This window comes from Oncorhynchus mykiss, chromosome 23, assembly GCF_013265735.2.
Source record: "Oncorhynchus mykiss isolate Arlee chromosome 23, USDA_OmykA_1.1, whole genome shotgun sequence".
Lineage (NCBI taxonomy): Eukaryota > Metazoa > Chordata > Actinopteri > Salmoniformes > Salmonidae > Oncorhynchus > Oncorhynchus mykiss.
The window spans coordinates 37,922,341-37,940,603 of NC_048587.1; the positions used below are offsets into that span (position 1 = coordinate 37,922,341).

General features: G+C 41.5%; 1 protein-coding gene across 2 annotated transcripts in view; it reads left to right on the forward strand.

The window, feature by feature from the left end:
- Nucleotides 1-977: 977 nt before the first annotated feature.
- LOC110502692 (collagen alpha-1(XXI) chain) overlaps nt 978-18,263 on the forward strand; it is an 82,253-nt gene continuing 64,967 nt past the window's right edge. For both annotated transcript variants that reach the window (XM_036960413.1, XM_036960414.1), the window contains exons 1-5: nt 978-1,203; nt 6,921-7,051; nt 7,268-7,828; nt 13,195-13,360; nt 13,481-13,709. In XM_036960413.1, coding sequence (XP_036816308.1) covers nt 6,952-7,051; nt 7,268-7,828; nt 13,195-13,360; nt 13,481-13,709 — 1,056 coding nt within the window. In that variant the 5' untranslated portion in view covers nt 978-1,203; nt 6,921-6,951. The remainder of the gene's footprint in view (nt 1,204-6,920; nt 7,052-7,267; nt 7,829-13,194; nt 13,361-13,480; nt 13,710-18,263) is intronic.

Consider the following 18,263-nt stretch of genomic DNA (forward strand, 5'->3'; position numbering starts at 1 on the left):
TTAACTATTTAGCTCATATGTAACCGCGTGTATCAATAGCGTAAACACCTTTTTTCCTCGAAGAGATGCCGATCATATTTGAATTCATATATCCTCCTACAGTATCTGGACAGCATTTAATGTGCAGTTTATCTTAGATATATTACACTTTATATTACACTGAGTCTTTGGTTCCCTTAGTAGGTCAGGTTGGGAAGTGATCTTGATGTGTACAATATGTATATTTTTAGTCTCATTAGATCTACATTCTGCAGGCCTAACATTGTGTCTTCTGGGCGGCACTGAGAGTATTACAGCCTGTACATGTATTCTGTAACTGGCACTGTTAGTCATTGCAATACTTAGGTGCAGAAAGCCAAAACGGAGTCTCATTTGTTGATCAGGCCAGGATGGTGCAGAGTTATGAAACTCAAACTGATATGATTAAACTAACGTCTACAACAACATTCTCAACTGATATCAGATTTGGCTGGACATTTTTGATGAATTTCAGCTGTAAGGGTACTAGGAACGGTACCTTTTCACAGTCATTTTTTGCACCTTTTTCTTTGCTCACTTGTAGAAGATGATCTCCTGCTGTCCACCTTTGTAAGTCTCTTCCAAGACCACATAATGGGGAGATGACAATAGAGATATGAAGGCCCATAGGAAATTAGGCTACAAAGCAATGGAAAGGAACGCATGCAGCCTTATGTATAATACACCCTGGCTCCCGGAACCCTCCAGACTCCATGTTTCTACCCTCACGCACCGTACACAATCCAAACCCTCAGCGGCTTGGAAGCATGCTGTCCTTGTTACTACTATTTTCCCCTGGCACTGACAGAACGGGGCTGTCTCTCAATATTTCTTATCTGCCTCTCTTTAAGCCTGGATAATCGAGAGTGGCTGTTGGCCAGTTAAAAAGTCGGAAAGGACAGAGAGAGAGGGGAGGAACAAAAGAGAGAGAGGGAAAGAGAGAGGGGAGAGAGGCAAAGCGAGAGAAAGGGAGAGAGGAAAAGACAGAGCGATAGAGAGAGATGGAAAGTGGATGGAGAGGGGAGGCTTTCACTCATAGGAGGAACATTTGGTGCAGTGCTGAAACTTCTTCCCCAAACCCAGCTTCTTCTTCTGCCTAGAGCTCGCCACGGCTATGGCCACAGGGCACCTATGAGAAGGCGACCGCACACACTGACAAGAGGACTCTGTCTCCACTAACCTCAGGTAACATTTTTTTTTTGGAGGGGGGGGGGGGGGGGGGGGGGGGGGGGGGGGGGGGGGGGGGTTCTTTTGCCATTTTGTGAAAACTACATTTTGTACCCTTGTTGAATTTGGGTCTGAAAGGGACTTTGATGACAATACGTGTATGTACTGTATGCTAAAGAATGTTTCACGTTGAAATTATTACATTAATAGTTTCTTGTTTGAAAATGGTTTATTATGAAATTGCTTAATGCAATGTAAGGCAAGTAACACCTGTTGGAGTACCTCATTGCATCCTTTTTGGATAAATCATTAGAATGGACTTTTAGTACAATTTCAAATCGTTGACAAGCAATTTGTTTCAGTGTGTTGTAGCTTTCACTGAAGCTTTGTGCTTATCAATGTCTCAATAGATGTGATAATCTACTAGTATGTAGATTCCTATGATCTGAGCTGCTGCAGTGGCAGACAGCAGATAGCAAACTGAAGACATTAAGAGGAGTTATCAGTCCCTTGTTTGTCCCACTGTCATATGCAAAGAATTAATGGAATTATTCAACTGAACTTTGCTGGGAGCTCAACTGACTCTGCTGGGCCCTCGTCTGAGTCTCCTTGTAAACCGACAAAAAAAGGTTTGGGGAAAAAAATCGATAGAGGTGCCAAGACCAGGGGCTTGCATTTCTTATTTTCATGAGTTTCTGCAGTTGTGACATATGTGTACGAAACAAAAGCTAGGCAATCCCAAAAGTAAACCCCTGGCACGTAGATCATTCTAAAATAGGAACATGTTGACAGTGAAATACCCCTCCCAGGCTCCAAGTGGTTCAGTCCACTGTGATGATAAGGGTTCGTGGTTGTCATTACTTTATTTGATTTTAAGGGAGAGCTGATATAATGTTTTGGCTTTTCCCTCATTGCCTGAGGAACTTGGCAGTAAAACATTTCCACCTTATTTTGGCGAAGTAGTACATACTGAACAGCAGATGTTGATTTTGGGATGGAATAACTTTTTATTGCATCATTTTAAGCAATTAAGTTTAAAATGCAAATGTTGACATGTTAAAGACAGTCATTTAAGACTGCAGGTGTACAGTGCCTTCGGAAAGTATTCAGACCCCTTGACTTTTCCCACATATTCTTAGGTTACAGCCTTGTTCTTAAATTGATTAAATAGTTTCCCCTCATCAATCTACACACAATACCATATAATGACAAAGCAAAAACAGGTTTTTATTAAATTAATACAAATTAAAACATGAAATATCACATTTATATGAGTATTCAGACCTTTTACTCAGTACATGTTTCAAGCAGAACACCATAGTCCCTGTGCCCAAGAACACGAAGGCAACCTGCCTAAATGACTACAGACCCATAGCACTCACGTCCGTAGCCATGAAGTGCTTTGAAAGGCAGGTAATGGCTCACATCAACACCATTATCCCAGAAACCCTAAACCCACTCCAATTTGCATAATGCCCAAACAGATCCACAGATGATGCAATCTCTATTGCACTCCACACTGCCCTTTCCCACATGGACAAAAGGAACACCTATGTGAGAATGCTATTCATTGACGACAGCTCAGTGTTGAACACCATAGTACCCTCAAAGCTCATCACTAAGCTAAGGATCCTGGGACTAAACACATCCCTCTGCAACTGGATCCTGGACTTCCTGACGGGCCGCCCCCAGGTGGTGAGGGTAGGTAGCAACACATCTGCCACGCTGATCCTCAACACTGGAGCCCCCCAGGGGTGCGTGCCCGGTCCGCTCCTGTACTCCCTGTTCACCCACGAATGCATGGCCAGGCACGACTCCAACACCATCATTAAACTTGCAGACAACACAACAGTGGTAGGCCTGATCACCGACAACGACGAAACAGCCTATAGAGGGGAAGTCAGAGACCTGGCCGGGTGGTGCCAGAATAACAACCTATCCCTCAATGTAACCAAGACTAAGGAGATTATTGTAGACTACAGGAAAAGGAGGACCGAGCACGCCCCCATTCTCATCGACAGGGCTGTAGTGGAGCAGGTTGAGAGCTTCAAGTTCCTTGCAGTCCACATCAACAACAAACTAGAATGGTCCAAACACACCAAGACAGTCGTGAAGAGGGCACAACAAAGCCTATTCCCCCTCAGGAAACTAAAAAGATTTGGCATGGGTCCTGAGATCCTCAAAAGGTTCCTACAGCTGCAACATTGGTTGCATCACTGCCTGGTATGGCAATTGCTCGGCCTCTGACCGCAAGGCACTACAGAGGGTAGTGCGTATGGCCCAGTACATCACTGGGGCTAAGCTGCCTGCCATCCAGGACCTCTACACCAGGCGGTGTCAGAGGAAGGCCCTAAAAATTCTGTTGGAAGGTGAACCTTCACCCCAGTCTGAGGTCCTGAGAACTCTGGAGCAGATTTTCGTCAAGGATCTCTCTGTACTTTGCTCCGTTCATCTTTGCCTCAATCCTGACCAGTCTCCCAGTCTCTGCCGCTGAAAGGCATCCCTACATCATGATGCTGACACCACCATGCTTCACCGTAGGGATGGTGCCAGGTGTCCTCCAGACATGACGCTTGGCATTCAGGACAAATAGTTCAATCTTGGTTTCATGAGACCAGAGAATCTGGTTTCTCATGGGCTGATAGTCTTTAGGCACCTTTTGGCAAACTCCAAGCAGGCTGTCATGTGCCATTTACTGATGAGTAGCTTCCATCTGGTCACTCTACCATAAAGGCCTGATTGGTGGAGTGCTGCAGAGATGGTTATCCTTCTGGAAGGTTCTCCTATCTCCACAGAGGAACTCTAGAGCTCCGTCAGAATGACCATCAGGTTTTTGGTCACCTCCCTGACCAAGACCCTTCTACCCCGATTGCTCAGTTTGGCCAGGCGGCCAGCTGTAGGAAGAGTCTCGGTGGTTCCAAGCTTCTTCCAATTAAGATTGATGGAGGCCATTGTGTTCTTGGGGATCTTAAATGCTGCAGAAATGTTTTGGTACTGTTCCCCAGATCTGTGCCCCGACACTTTCCTGTCTTGGAGCTCTACAGACAATTCCATCGACCTCATGGCTTGGTTTTTTCTCTGACATGCACTGTCAACTGTGGGACCTTATATAAACAGTTGTGTGCCTTTCCAAATCATGTTCAATCAATTTAATTTACCACAGGTGAATCTCCCCAAATGCAGGTGTGCCAAGTGTGTAGCGTCATACCCAAGAATACTCAAGGCTGTAATCGCTGCCAAAGGTGCTTCAACAAAGTACTGAGTAAAGGTTCTGAATACGTATGTATTTCAGTTTTTTATTTTTAATAAATTAGCAAACATTTCTAAAAACCTGTTTTTGCTTCGTCACTATGGGGTATTGTGTGTAGATTGATGAGAAAAAAAACAATTGAATCAATTTTAGAATAAGGCTGAAACCTAACAAAATGTGAAAAAAGTCAAAGGGTCTGAATACTTCCCGAAGCCACTGTATACCTGCAGTCTTAAATGACTGTCTTTAATATGTCAACCTTTGCATTTTATACAGTGCCTTCAGAAAGTATTCAGACCACTTGACTTATATGGGGGATTGGAAATTATGCTGGCAATTACATTGATGGAAGCTACAATCTATCTGCCATATTAAAGCTGATTAACCCCCCCATTTTAAGTAAAAAAAGGCTGCAGGTGCTAACCTCGAAATAGCCATTTAGTGCACCTACAGTGATGATAGAAGAAAATAGCAACCAAAGACGGGTGGGTAAGAACCAGATCGAGGAACCAGAAAATCTGTAATTGTGTTTTTAGTCTAGTTAACTCTTCTGGTAGCACCTTTTCTGGAAAAGTAGGAGGAATCAGCTGTTCAACATGAGCTTCCCGACTCCCTTGTCCAGCTGGATGCAACCCACCAGGCATTACATAAATATTGTACTCAGTATTACTGCAATCTAGATGAATAACTCAGACTCTAAATCCCTCAAGGAATTGGAAGTCATGTTTTGGGTTCAAGTTTTAGGAAATATGTCTGGCAGAAGAATCTTTATGTTGGTTATGTTGTCTTTTTCTAGGGGGGGGGTATAATAACTGCACACCAGCGTCATTATTCCTGCCATTCTGTCATCTTGACCAAGGTGGAGAGCTATAAAGTGCCCCAATAACATCAGAGGTCAATGAGTGGGTCATAGAAGGGAAAAAAGCCATATGGTGAATGTGCGCTTGGTTGGGTTGTGTATCGGAGGACGCATGACTTTCAACCTTCGCCTCTCCCGAGCCCATACGGGAGTTGTAGCGATGAGACAAGATAGTAGCTACTAACAATTGAATACCACGAAATTGGGAAGAAAAAGGGGGTAAAATTCAACAATAAATAAATAAATAAAACAAATGTAAAAAATAAAATGGGTCATTTTAGAGAATTGTCTGGCATGTATTCCCGGGTAGTGCATACTCCAACAAGCGCTAATGTATACATTACACTACACTATACACTATCATTGGGTTTACTTGATAGCTACCTACACAAATAGCTAGCTAGAACAAAGTGTTAAGATATTAATTTAAAAAGATTAAAAGCAATACAAAGAAGCGCACATTAACTTTTGGCATCCAATCAGGTCTCTTTATCTCTTGGACAATGGTTGCCATCCATTTGTCATGACTACATGTGTTTGGTCACTATCCAGAGCAGGAATTTCACTGTCTGACACAGTAAATTAATTCCATGTGGTTTCGGCAGAAATGTAGAATTATCCAGATCGGAGGGAAGTCGATAGAGGGAAAAGCCATGCTGACTGGCTCATGTCACAGTGTTGCTTTCCAGCGACTTCCCCCGGTGCTCAGGACAGGTTGGGGGGAAAGGGCCGGAACAAAATGGCCGGCTCTACCGTGGCAGCTTGGCCCCTCACTGAGCTGTGCCTCAAATCCTGGGTCAGGGAGTGGAAAAACCCAGTCATGTTATGGCTGTGACAACAAACAGACAGCACAGTTACATATGGTGGACGAGGGTTAGATCTCGGTCATTGCAGAATTGACCTATCCAAGTCTAGTCATTGTCTCAGGAAAACCCACTGCTTTAGGTTAATCGGTTGGATTGTCTGAGCTTACCAAAGTCCATACCTACCTTCCTTCCACAAATGCTTTCTATGGAGCATACTGTACAATATCTGTTCCTCAGTGGAGGCTGCTGAGGGGAGGATGGCTCATAATAATGGCTGGAACGGAGTGAATGGAATAGAAACCATGTATTTGATACCGTTCCACCTATTCCACTCCAGCCATTACCACGAGCCTGTCCTCCCCAAATAACGTGCCACCAACCTCCTGTGCAGTTCCTCATTTATAGCTGCTTCTTTTTATATCTGCAGTTTCTTACTTTCACTTGCCGGAAACTGCAATGAAATACACAGTTTCCTAAAGCAGCCAGAGAGAAACAAAGAAGTATGGCCTAAAGTATTCTGAGTACTCACAGAGAGAGAGAGAGAGACTTCAGAATGTTCTTCCATGTTTGATTGTCACTAACACAGACTTATTTTCCATTGTAAGTTGCTTTATCTTGTTTACAACAAATGCAATATACTGACCCTCCATTTTTTGTCACAGTTGTCTACTTTAAATATTTAAGATATGCATTGCATGGAATTCAAGTAAGAACAGTGACGAGTAAGAAAAACTGTCTGCAGTTCTTTGATTTGTTAACTGATACGAATAATTGGAATGACAATCTCAGCTATGCATGTGTTGTTTCCCTTTCCCTATAGGTGCTCATTTGGAGTTTGGTACTTCAGTATCATGCGTTGCAAAACCAGATCCATGCATTGTGTCTTGCCGTGTCTGTGCTTCATGCTCCTTCACTTGTCTTGTGCAGCACAAGATGAGGACATGAGATTCAGTAAGAGTGCTTCTGTCTTCATCGTTATATGTGACACATTTCCATTGCATGGTGTCCATTATCGCTCACTTTTACTATAAATGCAGAATGGATGTTCAGGAAAGCTTTCTATGAACCGTATTGGTAAAGGCCATTCCTTTATAAGAAGTGAATACTCTTCATTCATCTTTTTTCAAGGCTGTGTAAAACCACTCATCTTTATCATCTCTCTTACAGGTTGTAAAACTGTTGCAAGCGATTTGGTCTTTATCCTAGACGGCTCATGGAGTGTAGCTGATGTGAACTTTGAAATAGTCAAGCGATGGCTCGTCAACATCACCACAAGCTTTAACATCGGCCAGAAGTTCACCCAGGTCGGTGTGGTCCAATACAGTGATGATCCAATCATAAATATCCCGTTAGGGAAGCACCTTCATAGCAAGGATCTCATCAGAGCCATGGAATCCATCGACTACATGGGGGGAAACACAAGAACTGGGACGGCCATACAGTTTGCTAGCGACAAACTATTTAACCTGTCTGAACGAGGCCCTAAGGGTGTTGCTAGAATCGCTGTGGTCCTAACAGACGGAAAGTCACAAGATGAGGTGAAAGCAGCAGCAGAGGAAGCCAGGAGAAAAGGAATAATAATATTTGCCATTGGTGTGGGATCTGAGACGGAAGAGGAGGAGTTGAACGCTATTGGAAACAAGCCCTCCTCCACCTATGTGTTTTATGTCGATGACTATAAAGCTATTTCCAAGATCCGTGAGACCATAAGGCAGAAGTTGTGTGAAGGTAGGCATTTTCTAATGAAGAAATGGGGATTCTCATGAGCCCCATTCCTCAGCGTTATAACAAACCAAGTGGTGGGGCTGACATTTCTGTTGTTCAAAATTAAGGTGTGGTTCTCTAAAGACCCTTCGGTTGATTTAACATGTTTGCACATTGCTAAACGTTCATTCTCTTAAGAAACAGGAAATGTCTTGAAATGTAATGTTTTCTCAAGATCTAATGATTGTGAATCTAATGTTTTCTGAAGTTGTTCACTGCGTTGGATGACAAGCCAAACTGTGTCAAGAGAGTCATATCAACTTGATGTCACTGCTTCAGGGTGAAGTAAAGGTTAGGGAAGCTATTGCTAGAACACCAGGTTAAACTTTTATTGACCTATACCTAATCTTTGTAAAACTGAAAGGGGTACAGTATGTGCATGGCTTTTGGCACTTGGTGTCATGGTAATCGACGTAACAAGAATGTTGAAAATACTTCTAAAACAGAAGAGTTTTATCAAGAACAACATCCAGAACAAAACAGAGCAATCGTTAGGAAAATTGTACCTATTTGAAAGGTTGTATCCACATTCCAACAATAAAGAAGTATGATCCTTTGTAAATGAATAGCCTACTGGGACTAGAAGGTCATTTTCCATTAAGAATAATTGTGGGACTTGCTTTATCTCTTTGAAAGTATTTTTGTGGTAGTGGAAGAAGTGTTCTAAGTTTAGATTTAAATGCAGACTAAGATTTTGTCTAACTTGTTGGGAAAGTAGTTAACTGTCACGTTATAATGATCAGAGACATGCTCCAGGAATACTTAAAAGGGGGGGCTTTATTACTCCCTCCAAAAATACAAGTCATGAAAAAGGCACGGGGACGAATCCCAAAACAAACACGTATATAAAATACACAGGGATGTAACCCAAACAAAAGAGTGAGGTTTAAACCTCTAATAACTACACAGGACAAGACCCGTAAAAACACTACACGAGACCCGAAATAACAAGTGCACAATACACATACCACGTACCAACTTTCGTGATATGTCATTAATGGTAAAAACTATAACACATACAGTGCCAGTGAACATTTTGGACACACCTACTCATTCAAGGGTTTTTATTAATTTTTTACTATTTTCTACATTGTTGAATAATAGTGAAGACATCACAACTATGAAATAACACATTTGAAATCATGTAGTAACCAAAAAAGTGTTAAACAAATTACAATTAATTTGATATTTTATATTCTTCAAAGTAGTCACCCTTTGCCTTGATGAAAGCCTTGCACATTCTTGGCCTTCTCTCAACCAGCTTCACCTGGAATGCTTTTCCAACAGTCTTGAAGGAGTTCCCACATATGCTGAGCACTTGTTGGCTGCTTTTCCTTCACTCTGCAGGACCCATGCCAAATCTTTTTAGTTTCCTGAGGGGGAATAGGCTTTGTCGTGCCCTCTTCACGACTGTCTTGGTGTGTTTGGACCATTCTAGTTTGATGTTGATGTGGCCTCCAAGGAACTTGAAGCTCTCAACCTGCTCCACTACAGCCCCGTCGATGAGAATGGGGGCGTGCTCGGTCCTCCTTTTCCTGTAGTCTACAATAATCTCCTTAATCTTGGTTACGTTGAGGGATAGGTTATTATTCTGGCACCACCCGGCCAGGTCTCTGACTTCCTCCCTATAGGCTGTCTTGTCGTTGTCGGTGATCAGGCCTACCACTGTGTGTCGTCTGAAAACGTAATGATGGTGTTGGAGTCATGCCTGGCCATGCAGTCGTGGGTGAACAGGGGGTTCAGGAGGGGACTGAGCACGCACACCTGGGGGGCTCCAGTGTTGAGGATCAGCGTGGCAGATGTGTTGCTACCTACCCTCCACACCTGGGGGCGGCCCGTCAGGAAGTCCAGTATCCAGTTGCAGAGGGAGGTGTTTAGTCCCAGGATCCTTAGCTTAGTGATGAGCTCTGAGGGTACTATGGTGTTGAACGCTGAGCTCAGCAAGGCACCCCCACACGATCATACCTGCTCCTCCATGCTTCATGGTGGAAACCACACGTGCAGAGATCATCCGTTCAACTACTCTGCGTCTCACAAAGACACGGCAGTTGGAACCAAAAATCGCAAATTTAGACTCATCAGACCAAAGGACAGATTTCCTCTGATAGAATGTCCATTGCTCGTGTTTCTTGGCCCAAGCAAGTCTCTTATTCCTATTAGTGTCCTTTAGTAGTGGTTTCTTTGCAGCAATTCAATCATGAAGGCCTGATTCACACAATCTCCTCTGAACAGTTGATGTTGAGATGTGTCTGTTACTTGAACTGTGAAGCATTTATTTGGGCTGCAATCTCTGAGGCTGGTAAGTCTAATGAACTTATCCTCTGCAGCAGAGGTAACTCTGGGTCTTCCTTTCCTGTGGCGGTCCTCATGAGAGCTAGTTTCATCATAGCACTTGAAGAAACTTTCAAAGTTCTTGAAATGTTCCCGGATTGACTGACCTTCATGTCTTAAAGTAAGGATGGACTGTCATTTCTCTTTGCTTATTTGAGCTGTTCTTGCCATAATATGGACTTGGTCTTTTAACAAATAGGTCTATCTTCTGTATAACACCTCTACCTTGTCATAACACAACTGATTGGCTCAAATGCACTAGGAAGGAAAGAAATTCCATAAATTAACTTTTAAGAAGGCACACCAGTTAATTGAAATGTATTCCAGGTGACTACCTCATGAAGCTGGTTGAGAGAATGCCAAGAGTGTGCAAAGCTGTCATCAAGGCAAAGTGTGGCTACGTTGAAGAATCTAAAATCTAAAATATACAGTTTTTTGATTTGTTTAACACTTTTTTTAGTTACTACTTGATTCCATATGTGTTATTTCATAGTTTTGATGTCTTCACTATTATTCAAAAAATCCTTGTATGAGTAGGTGTGTCCAAACTTTTGACTAGGACTATATAATTATTAAAAGGCAAGACAAAATTTGAAACAACCATAAATACATTAATTTATATTAACATCCTAGAAAGTGACACTATTCATTGCACTTTTCCCTAACCTATAATTTGAAATGTATGTAAGTTCTGTGGCAGTTAATTCAACAGTGGGAAGTTAGCTTCATGAAATTAGTTGATGACTTGTAGGGAAGGCCTGTTTGCTCAAAGACCTCTCCATCACGGTTGACAATTCCACAGTTTCCCCCTCCCAGAGTGCAAAGAACCTTGGCATGACCCTGGACAATACCCTGTTGTATTCTACAAACATCAAGGCAGTGACTCATCCAGGCACTTGTCATCTCCCATCTGCACTACTGCAACTTTCTGTTGGCTAGGCTCCCCGCTTGTGCCATCAAACCCTTGCAAATTATAAAGAATGCTGGAACCCGCCTGGTGTTCAACCTTCCCAAGTTCTCCCATGTGACCCTGCTCCTCTGCACATTCCACTGTCTTCCAGTCGAAGCTCGCATCCACTACAAGACCATGGTACTTGCCTACGGAGCAGCAAGATGAACTGCCCCTCCCTACCTTCAGGCTACGCTCAAACCCTACACCCCAACCCGAGCACTCCGTTCTGCCACCTCTGGACTCTTGGCCCTACCACCCCTACAGGATGGCAGCTACCCCTTTTTAAAAATGTTTTTTTAATATAAAATGCCTTTCGTGAACTAACACTCACACTTTTTTCCCCCTTACTAGCTCTGACTTTGCTGATAGCTACTTTATTGAGGGAAAATGTACTTACTATGACTGTGATATGTGGTTGTCCCACCTAGCTATCTAAGATGAATGGACTACTGTAAGTTGCTCTGGAAAAGAGCATCTGCTAAATGACTAAAATGTAAACGTAAAATGTTGATGTGGTACCTATTGATGTGGTACCTGTAGTACCTATTGATTGGTAGAATATAAGTCTGTTCTGATTTGAATAGCAGCGAAGTAGACTAAGATTGCATACCATGTAAGTTTTTGTCCAACTTGTTGAAAGATGTGTCAGTTGTTTGGATAGGTTGACAGAAAATACAGTTGATGTGGTTACTAAAACATTTGTAACATTTGATTGGAAGAAGATATTTCTGTTCTGATTCCAAATTTGAAAAGCAGAGACATTTACTAAGATTTTATACATTATATGTCTAACTTGTTGGGAAAGTGGTCAAAGTAGCTGATTTGTGTCAAAAGTTGTATTCATGGGTTGCACCTCTGTCACTCGGTTGCGTCGTTGCCACTGTCAGTGATCTACAGATGCTGCAGCATATTTATGTCCGGCTGATGGGTAATGCTCAGTCTTTCTGAACGGGGGCTAATGACTGTTTCCTCAAAATTACACTATAGTGGCCTGGAAATACGCTGACTTTGCTAAAGTAGACAAATAATTAGTAGAAAAAAACTTTGCAGTCATTACGTTGTCGTCAAGTTTACTTTAGAGAAATGGCAATGTTGCCATGAGCTAGCAAAGTTAGTCAGAAATAGCTATCAATGCTAATGTTAGCTAGCAAAAATTCTGGTTCTCTCCCCTCAGTCTTAGTGAGGTAGCTAAAGTTTTACTGCATCTAAAGTCAATCTGGTGACATCACAATGATGACAACAGCTTATCCTACTAATTACTTGCCTCCTTTTGAAATGTCATTGTGTTCCTAAGCCACGGTTATGCAATTTAGACAAAATCTTCATCAGTACTGACACTACATTGAGTAGAATGCTCAGCTGGGCATCAGTCCTAAAACAGACATTCAAAACAATATTGTGCTGAAACGTGCAACTCGTGAATTGTTTACTTGGCATAGAATTTTGGAGGTCAAGGGAGTTTTTAAGAATGGAACCTTTAGAATGCTGACAAAATCTTATTTTCAGTGGATGAGGACAAAAACCTTTTATAGTTTAAAATTATAGATGTTATCTAAACATTGTATAATAGCGTATGTTTGAATGGCGTTTTTAGCTTAAATTATGTCAGAGGAGTAGCGTTCTAAATAATAAATACAATAAAAAGGAAGGAATCATTTTTACCATATTTAAAGTGGGCACTTTCACAAGTCCTATTAATAATTAAGATGTGTGTTTAGGGTGTGGGTGTAATGGTCAAATTCTGTCTGTTTTTTTCCAATGAGAGGGATGTTCTTTAGCCAGACTGCATATTTGCAAAATGTCTAGTGTCCCATGCCAATGTATTTTATTACAGATTTTTACACTTCGGCGTCCAGGCCAAATTAAATAAATTATTGTGTTCCATGGATTTACTCTAAATGAACATACAGCCCAACCTGAGCAAAGAATGGTGGCGCTTCTATGAAAATTTGTTTGTGGTGTTCAACCAGCCACACAAAAAAACACACTCTGCCATGTTGTATTTTTGTACATTTCATTCAAAACTCTCTCATTCGCTCCATTTCAGAGACTGTTTGTCCAAGCAGAATCCCAGTCGAAAGCGGTGATGTCAAGGGCTTCGATATTCTACATTATCTGGATTTGTCTAAAAAAGTAAAAAAAACTCAAGGGTCTTTTTATGGGGCCAAGGCCTTTCAGGTGACATCTCGTGTTGACCTGAGTGAAAGCACAAAGTAAGCTTAAAACATCATGCCATGTCTGTATTGCTAAGTCTACTATATCTCTCTGGTACACATCACTCTGGTTGTTTTATAGTGATATGATTGACTGATTGTTTTATTTTTGGCCCACAGGAACTTGTTTCCAGATGGTCTGCCTCCCTCCTATGTCTTTGTGTCCACACTGAGGTACAAGGGGTCTCTGATCAGGGAAGAGTGGGACCTTTGGAGGATACAGACCAATGACGGGAAACCACAAATGGCAGTCACACTAAATGGATTTGAACGCAATATCATGTTCACCACAACCAGTGTAGCACCAAGTGGTACTCAGAAAGTGGTCTTCCAACAAGAACCTGCCAAGGTATGTGATCATCATGAGTGATTGGTTTCCAAATCACCAAAACAGACACATGACATGATAGTACTTTACCAAGGCTCAATGGAAATGTCAAAAAGGAAAAGAGAAACAAAAATAGTCTGTCTAAGTCATTCATTCATTTCTCATCTGAACTGGTAATCAACATTAACATCTTTAATGCAGATTAATAATCCATAAAGTCAATATAACACAGAGAGAGCTCATAGAAAAGTTAGCACTGTGATATGGTGTATTATTGCACACATTAATGATATTACTATTAGTATACATAATACTAATGACATGCCAGAAAACTACATTGGTGCTGTTATATTCCAAATAAACATTTTCAAGAAAACGACTATCTGAGGATTAGGAGGTGGGGAATTGAAGACATGAGAAGAATGGAATGTAGAGAATTGAAATAATCATGTATAATCATCATATGGTCAGATTATCAAACTCCCTAGAGCAGTCACCATGTCAGACTATTTTAAATCATCCAAAGTTTTCCTAATTGCCATATGCTAGCCGAGGCCTACTTTAAAATGTATTCCTATCATGCCTAAGCCAACACAATCTCACACTCAATTTGTGCAAATGTGTACAACAAGTATTTCAGCAGATTTTGTGTGTTTTTGTGCGTCTTGTGTAGCTTAATTCGTGTGAAAATACACACATTTTTGGGAAACAAACTTCGGAACAATCTTTTGAAAGTTATTAAAGAAGTGCATTTTGGGCAATGATGTTCTACACTGCCATTTTTTGTGTCCCATATTTATTTATATAAAAAAACTAACGTGCTAACAACAATACATGGTTTCCAGATACTCCCGTAAAGCCCGGCTCATTGGCTAGCTAGCCAGCTTTGTTTGATCCCGATTGGTGCTTATTTGACACAGATACAGCCGTTCAAGTAATGGCCACCCACGTTATCGGCGTGCCATGAAGGCATCGCTCTCTGACCAAATATGGTGTCCTATAGGATATACTACACCCCTAATGAAATATTAAAGTCTTGTTACCTTCTAGGATCTCTGAGGAATAGACACAATCGTGATTTGACTTATTGAAACAACGTTTAGGGTGAGATTTTCACAGATTCCTTTCTTTGCAAATTTAATGAATGGAATTACAAAATCGATCGTGCATGCTAGGACCTTTTTAGGATATGAAAAATGATTTTATCTAACAAAACGAAACTTCATGTTATCTCTGGGACCTTTTGGATGATAAATCAGAGCAAGATTTTAGAATGTAATTACACATTTCACCTTCAGCTGTGAATTTATTCGTAAACGTATCACGGTGAAAAAATTGTTTGTTGTTAGGAGCTCTCCTCAAAACAATAGCATGGCATTTTTTTCGCAGAAATAGCTACTGTAAATTGGACAGAGCAGTTATATTATTAACAAGAATTTAAGCTTTCAGCCGATATAAGACACTTACATGTATCGACATTTGTTGTTTCTCTGATATCTGCGATCTTGACATAACGCTCTGCATGATTTGCAACTGTCCCGTTGACGGGACGCTGATCCTTATTAAACATGTTAATGTAAAATAATGAATTATGTTGGCTTACACTTATGGCATTTCCAAGGCTGTTTCATGATGATTATTACGGTCGTGTCACTCATGTTATATACTTAGACTATTGTAACAAGACATACGCCAGCATTGTAGGCCTACTGCCTGTGTCCAGAGGCCTACTAGGCTTTCATGCAATGGCCATTACACGGAACCCGAACCGGCTGTGCGCGTGCGCCATCATGCATACATTTATTTTGTCCTCCCACACCAAACGTGATCACGACACGCAGGTTAAAATATCAAAACAAACTCTGAACCAATTACATTAATTTGGGGACATGTTGAAAGCATTAAATATTTATGGCAATTTTGCTAGCTAGCTTGCACTTGCTAGCTAATTTGTCCTATTTAGCTAGCTTGCTGTTGCTAGCTAATTTGTCCTGGGATATAAACATTGAGTTGTTATTTTACTTGAAATGCACAATGTCCCCTACCCTGACAATTAATCCACAGATAAAACTGTCAACCGAATCGTTTCTAGTCATCTTTCCTCCTTCTAGGATTTTTCTTCTCTTGACTTTCTATCACGATTGGCAACTTCCAAAAATTAGGTGCATTACCGCCACTGACCACGTTCGTCTTTCAGTCACCCACGTGGGTATAACCAATGAGGAGATGGCACGTGGGTACCTGCTTCTATAAACCAATGAGGAGATGGGAGAGGCAGGACTTGCAGCGCAATCTGCGTCACAAATAGAACTGACTTCTATTTTAGCCCTTGGCAACGCAGACGCTCTTTGGCGCGCGCGAGCAGTGTGGGTGCAATAATTGAATAATATAGATCTCAAAAATGATTTTGTAACGCACGCAACGCGAGCGGTGTAGTCAGCCTGTTAGGGTTCACTTTGCCACGTATGAGCCCTGGTTAGAGTCCCTGTTACAGCTTTCACTTTCTTCCACTACGTTGGTGGCAGCGTTGGGATCACTTCCAGCTCACGTCGAGTTATGTGATCTAGTGGTGGGAAGCAATCTGTTTTTCAACATTGTGTTGGGTGTAATTACATTGATATAGCCAGTGTTGGGTATAATTACATTGATACAGTGCCTTGCGAAAGTATTCGGCCCCCTTGAACTTTGCGACCTTTTGCCACATTTCAGGCTTCAAACATAAAGATATAAAACTGTATTTTTTGTGAAGAATCAACAACAAGTGGGACACAATCATGAAGTGGAACGACATTTATTGGATATTTCAAACTTTTTTAACAAATCAAAAACTGAAAAATTGGGCGTGCAAAATTATTCAGCCCCCTTAAGTTAATACTTTGTAGCGCCACCTTTTGCTGCGATTACAGCTGTAAGTCGCTTGGGGTATGTCTCTATCAGTTTTGCACATCGAGAGACTGAAATTGTTTCCCTTTCCTCCTCGCAAAAGAGCTCGAGCTCAATGAGGTTAGATGGAGAGCATTTGTGAACAGCAGTTTTCAGTTCTTTCCACAGATTCTCGATTGGATTCAGGTCTGGACTTTGACTTGGCCATTCTAACACCTGGATATGTTTATTTTTGAACCATTCCATTGTAGATTTTGCTTTATGTTTTGGATCATTGTCTTGTTGGAAGACAAATCTCCGTCCCAGTCTCAGGTCTTTTGCAGACTCCATCAGGTTTTCTTCCAGAATGGTCCTGTATTTGGCTCCATCCATCTTCCCATCAATTTTAACCATCTTCCCTGTCCCTGCTGAAGAAAAGCAGGCCCAAACCATGATGCTGCCACCACCATGTTTGACAGTGGGGATGGTGTGTTCAGCTGTGTTGCTTTTACGCCAAACATAACGTTTTGCATTGTTGCCGAAAAGTTCCATTTTGGTTTAATCTGACCAGAGCACCTTCTTCCACATGTTTGGTGTGTCTCCCAGGTGGCTTGTGGCAAACTTTAAACAACACTTTTTATGGATATCTTTAAGAAATGGCTTTCTTCTTGCCACTCTTCCATAAAGGCCAGATTTGTGCAATATACGACTGATTGTTGTCCTATGGACAGAGTCTCCCACCTCAGCTGTAGATCTCTGCAGTTCATCCAGAGTGATCATGGGCCTCTTGGCCCAGTCTTCTCCTTGTATGAGCTGAAAGTTTAGAGGGACGGCCAGGTCTTGGTAGATTTGCAGTGGTCTGATACTCCTTCCATTTCAATATTATCGCTTGCACAGTGCTCCTTGGGATGTTTAAAGCTTGGGAAATCTTTTTGTATCCAAATCCGGCTTTAAACTTCTTCACAACAGTATCTCGGACCTGCCTGGTGTGTTCCTTGTTCTTCATGATGCTCTCTGCGCTTTTAACGGACCTCTGAGACTATCACAGTGCAGGTGCATTTATACGGAGACTTGATTACACACAGGTGGATTGTATTTATCATCATTAGTCATTTAGGTCAACATTGGATCATTCAGAGATCCTCACTGAACTTCTGGAGAGAGTTTGCTGCACTGAAAGTAAAGGGGCTGAATAATTTTGCACGCCCAATTTTTCAGTTTTTGATTTGTTAAAAAAGTTTGAAATATCCAATAAATGTCGTTCCACTTCATGATTGTGTCCCACTTGTTGATTCTTCACAAAAAAACACAGTTTTATATCTTTATGTTTGAAGCCTGAAATGTGGCAAAAGGTCGCAAAGTTCAAGGGGGCCGAATACTTTCGCAAGGCACTGTATATCTTGTGAACAATGGATAAGCAACAATGGGCATGATGGATAGAAATTTGTCACTACAGGTGTGATCAAGCTTTGAATCAAAGTTGCCTGAGGCTGATTGGAAAGTGCAATGCCCTGACCAGTTATTCAGAAGAAAATCCTCTGTGACTGTCTAATTTACATAAGTTAACTTACCAGTGTGGACCCAAAACAAACACATTCTACACATTTACAAAGTACCTTGTTTAAAGTGTTATTACAACCGTGGTGTTCTTTTGTTACTGAAGCTTGTATATCTAATAATCTGACAAGGATCCATATCATATGGGTAGACACA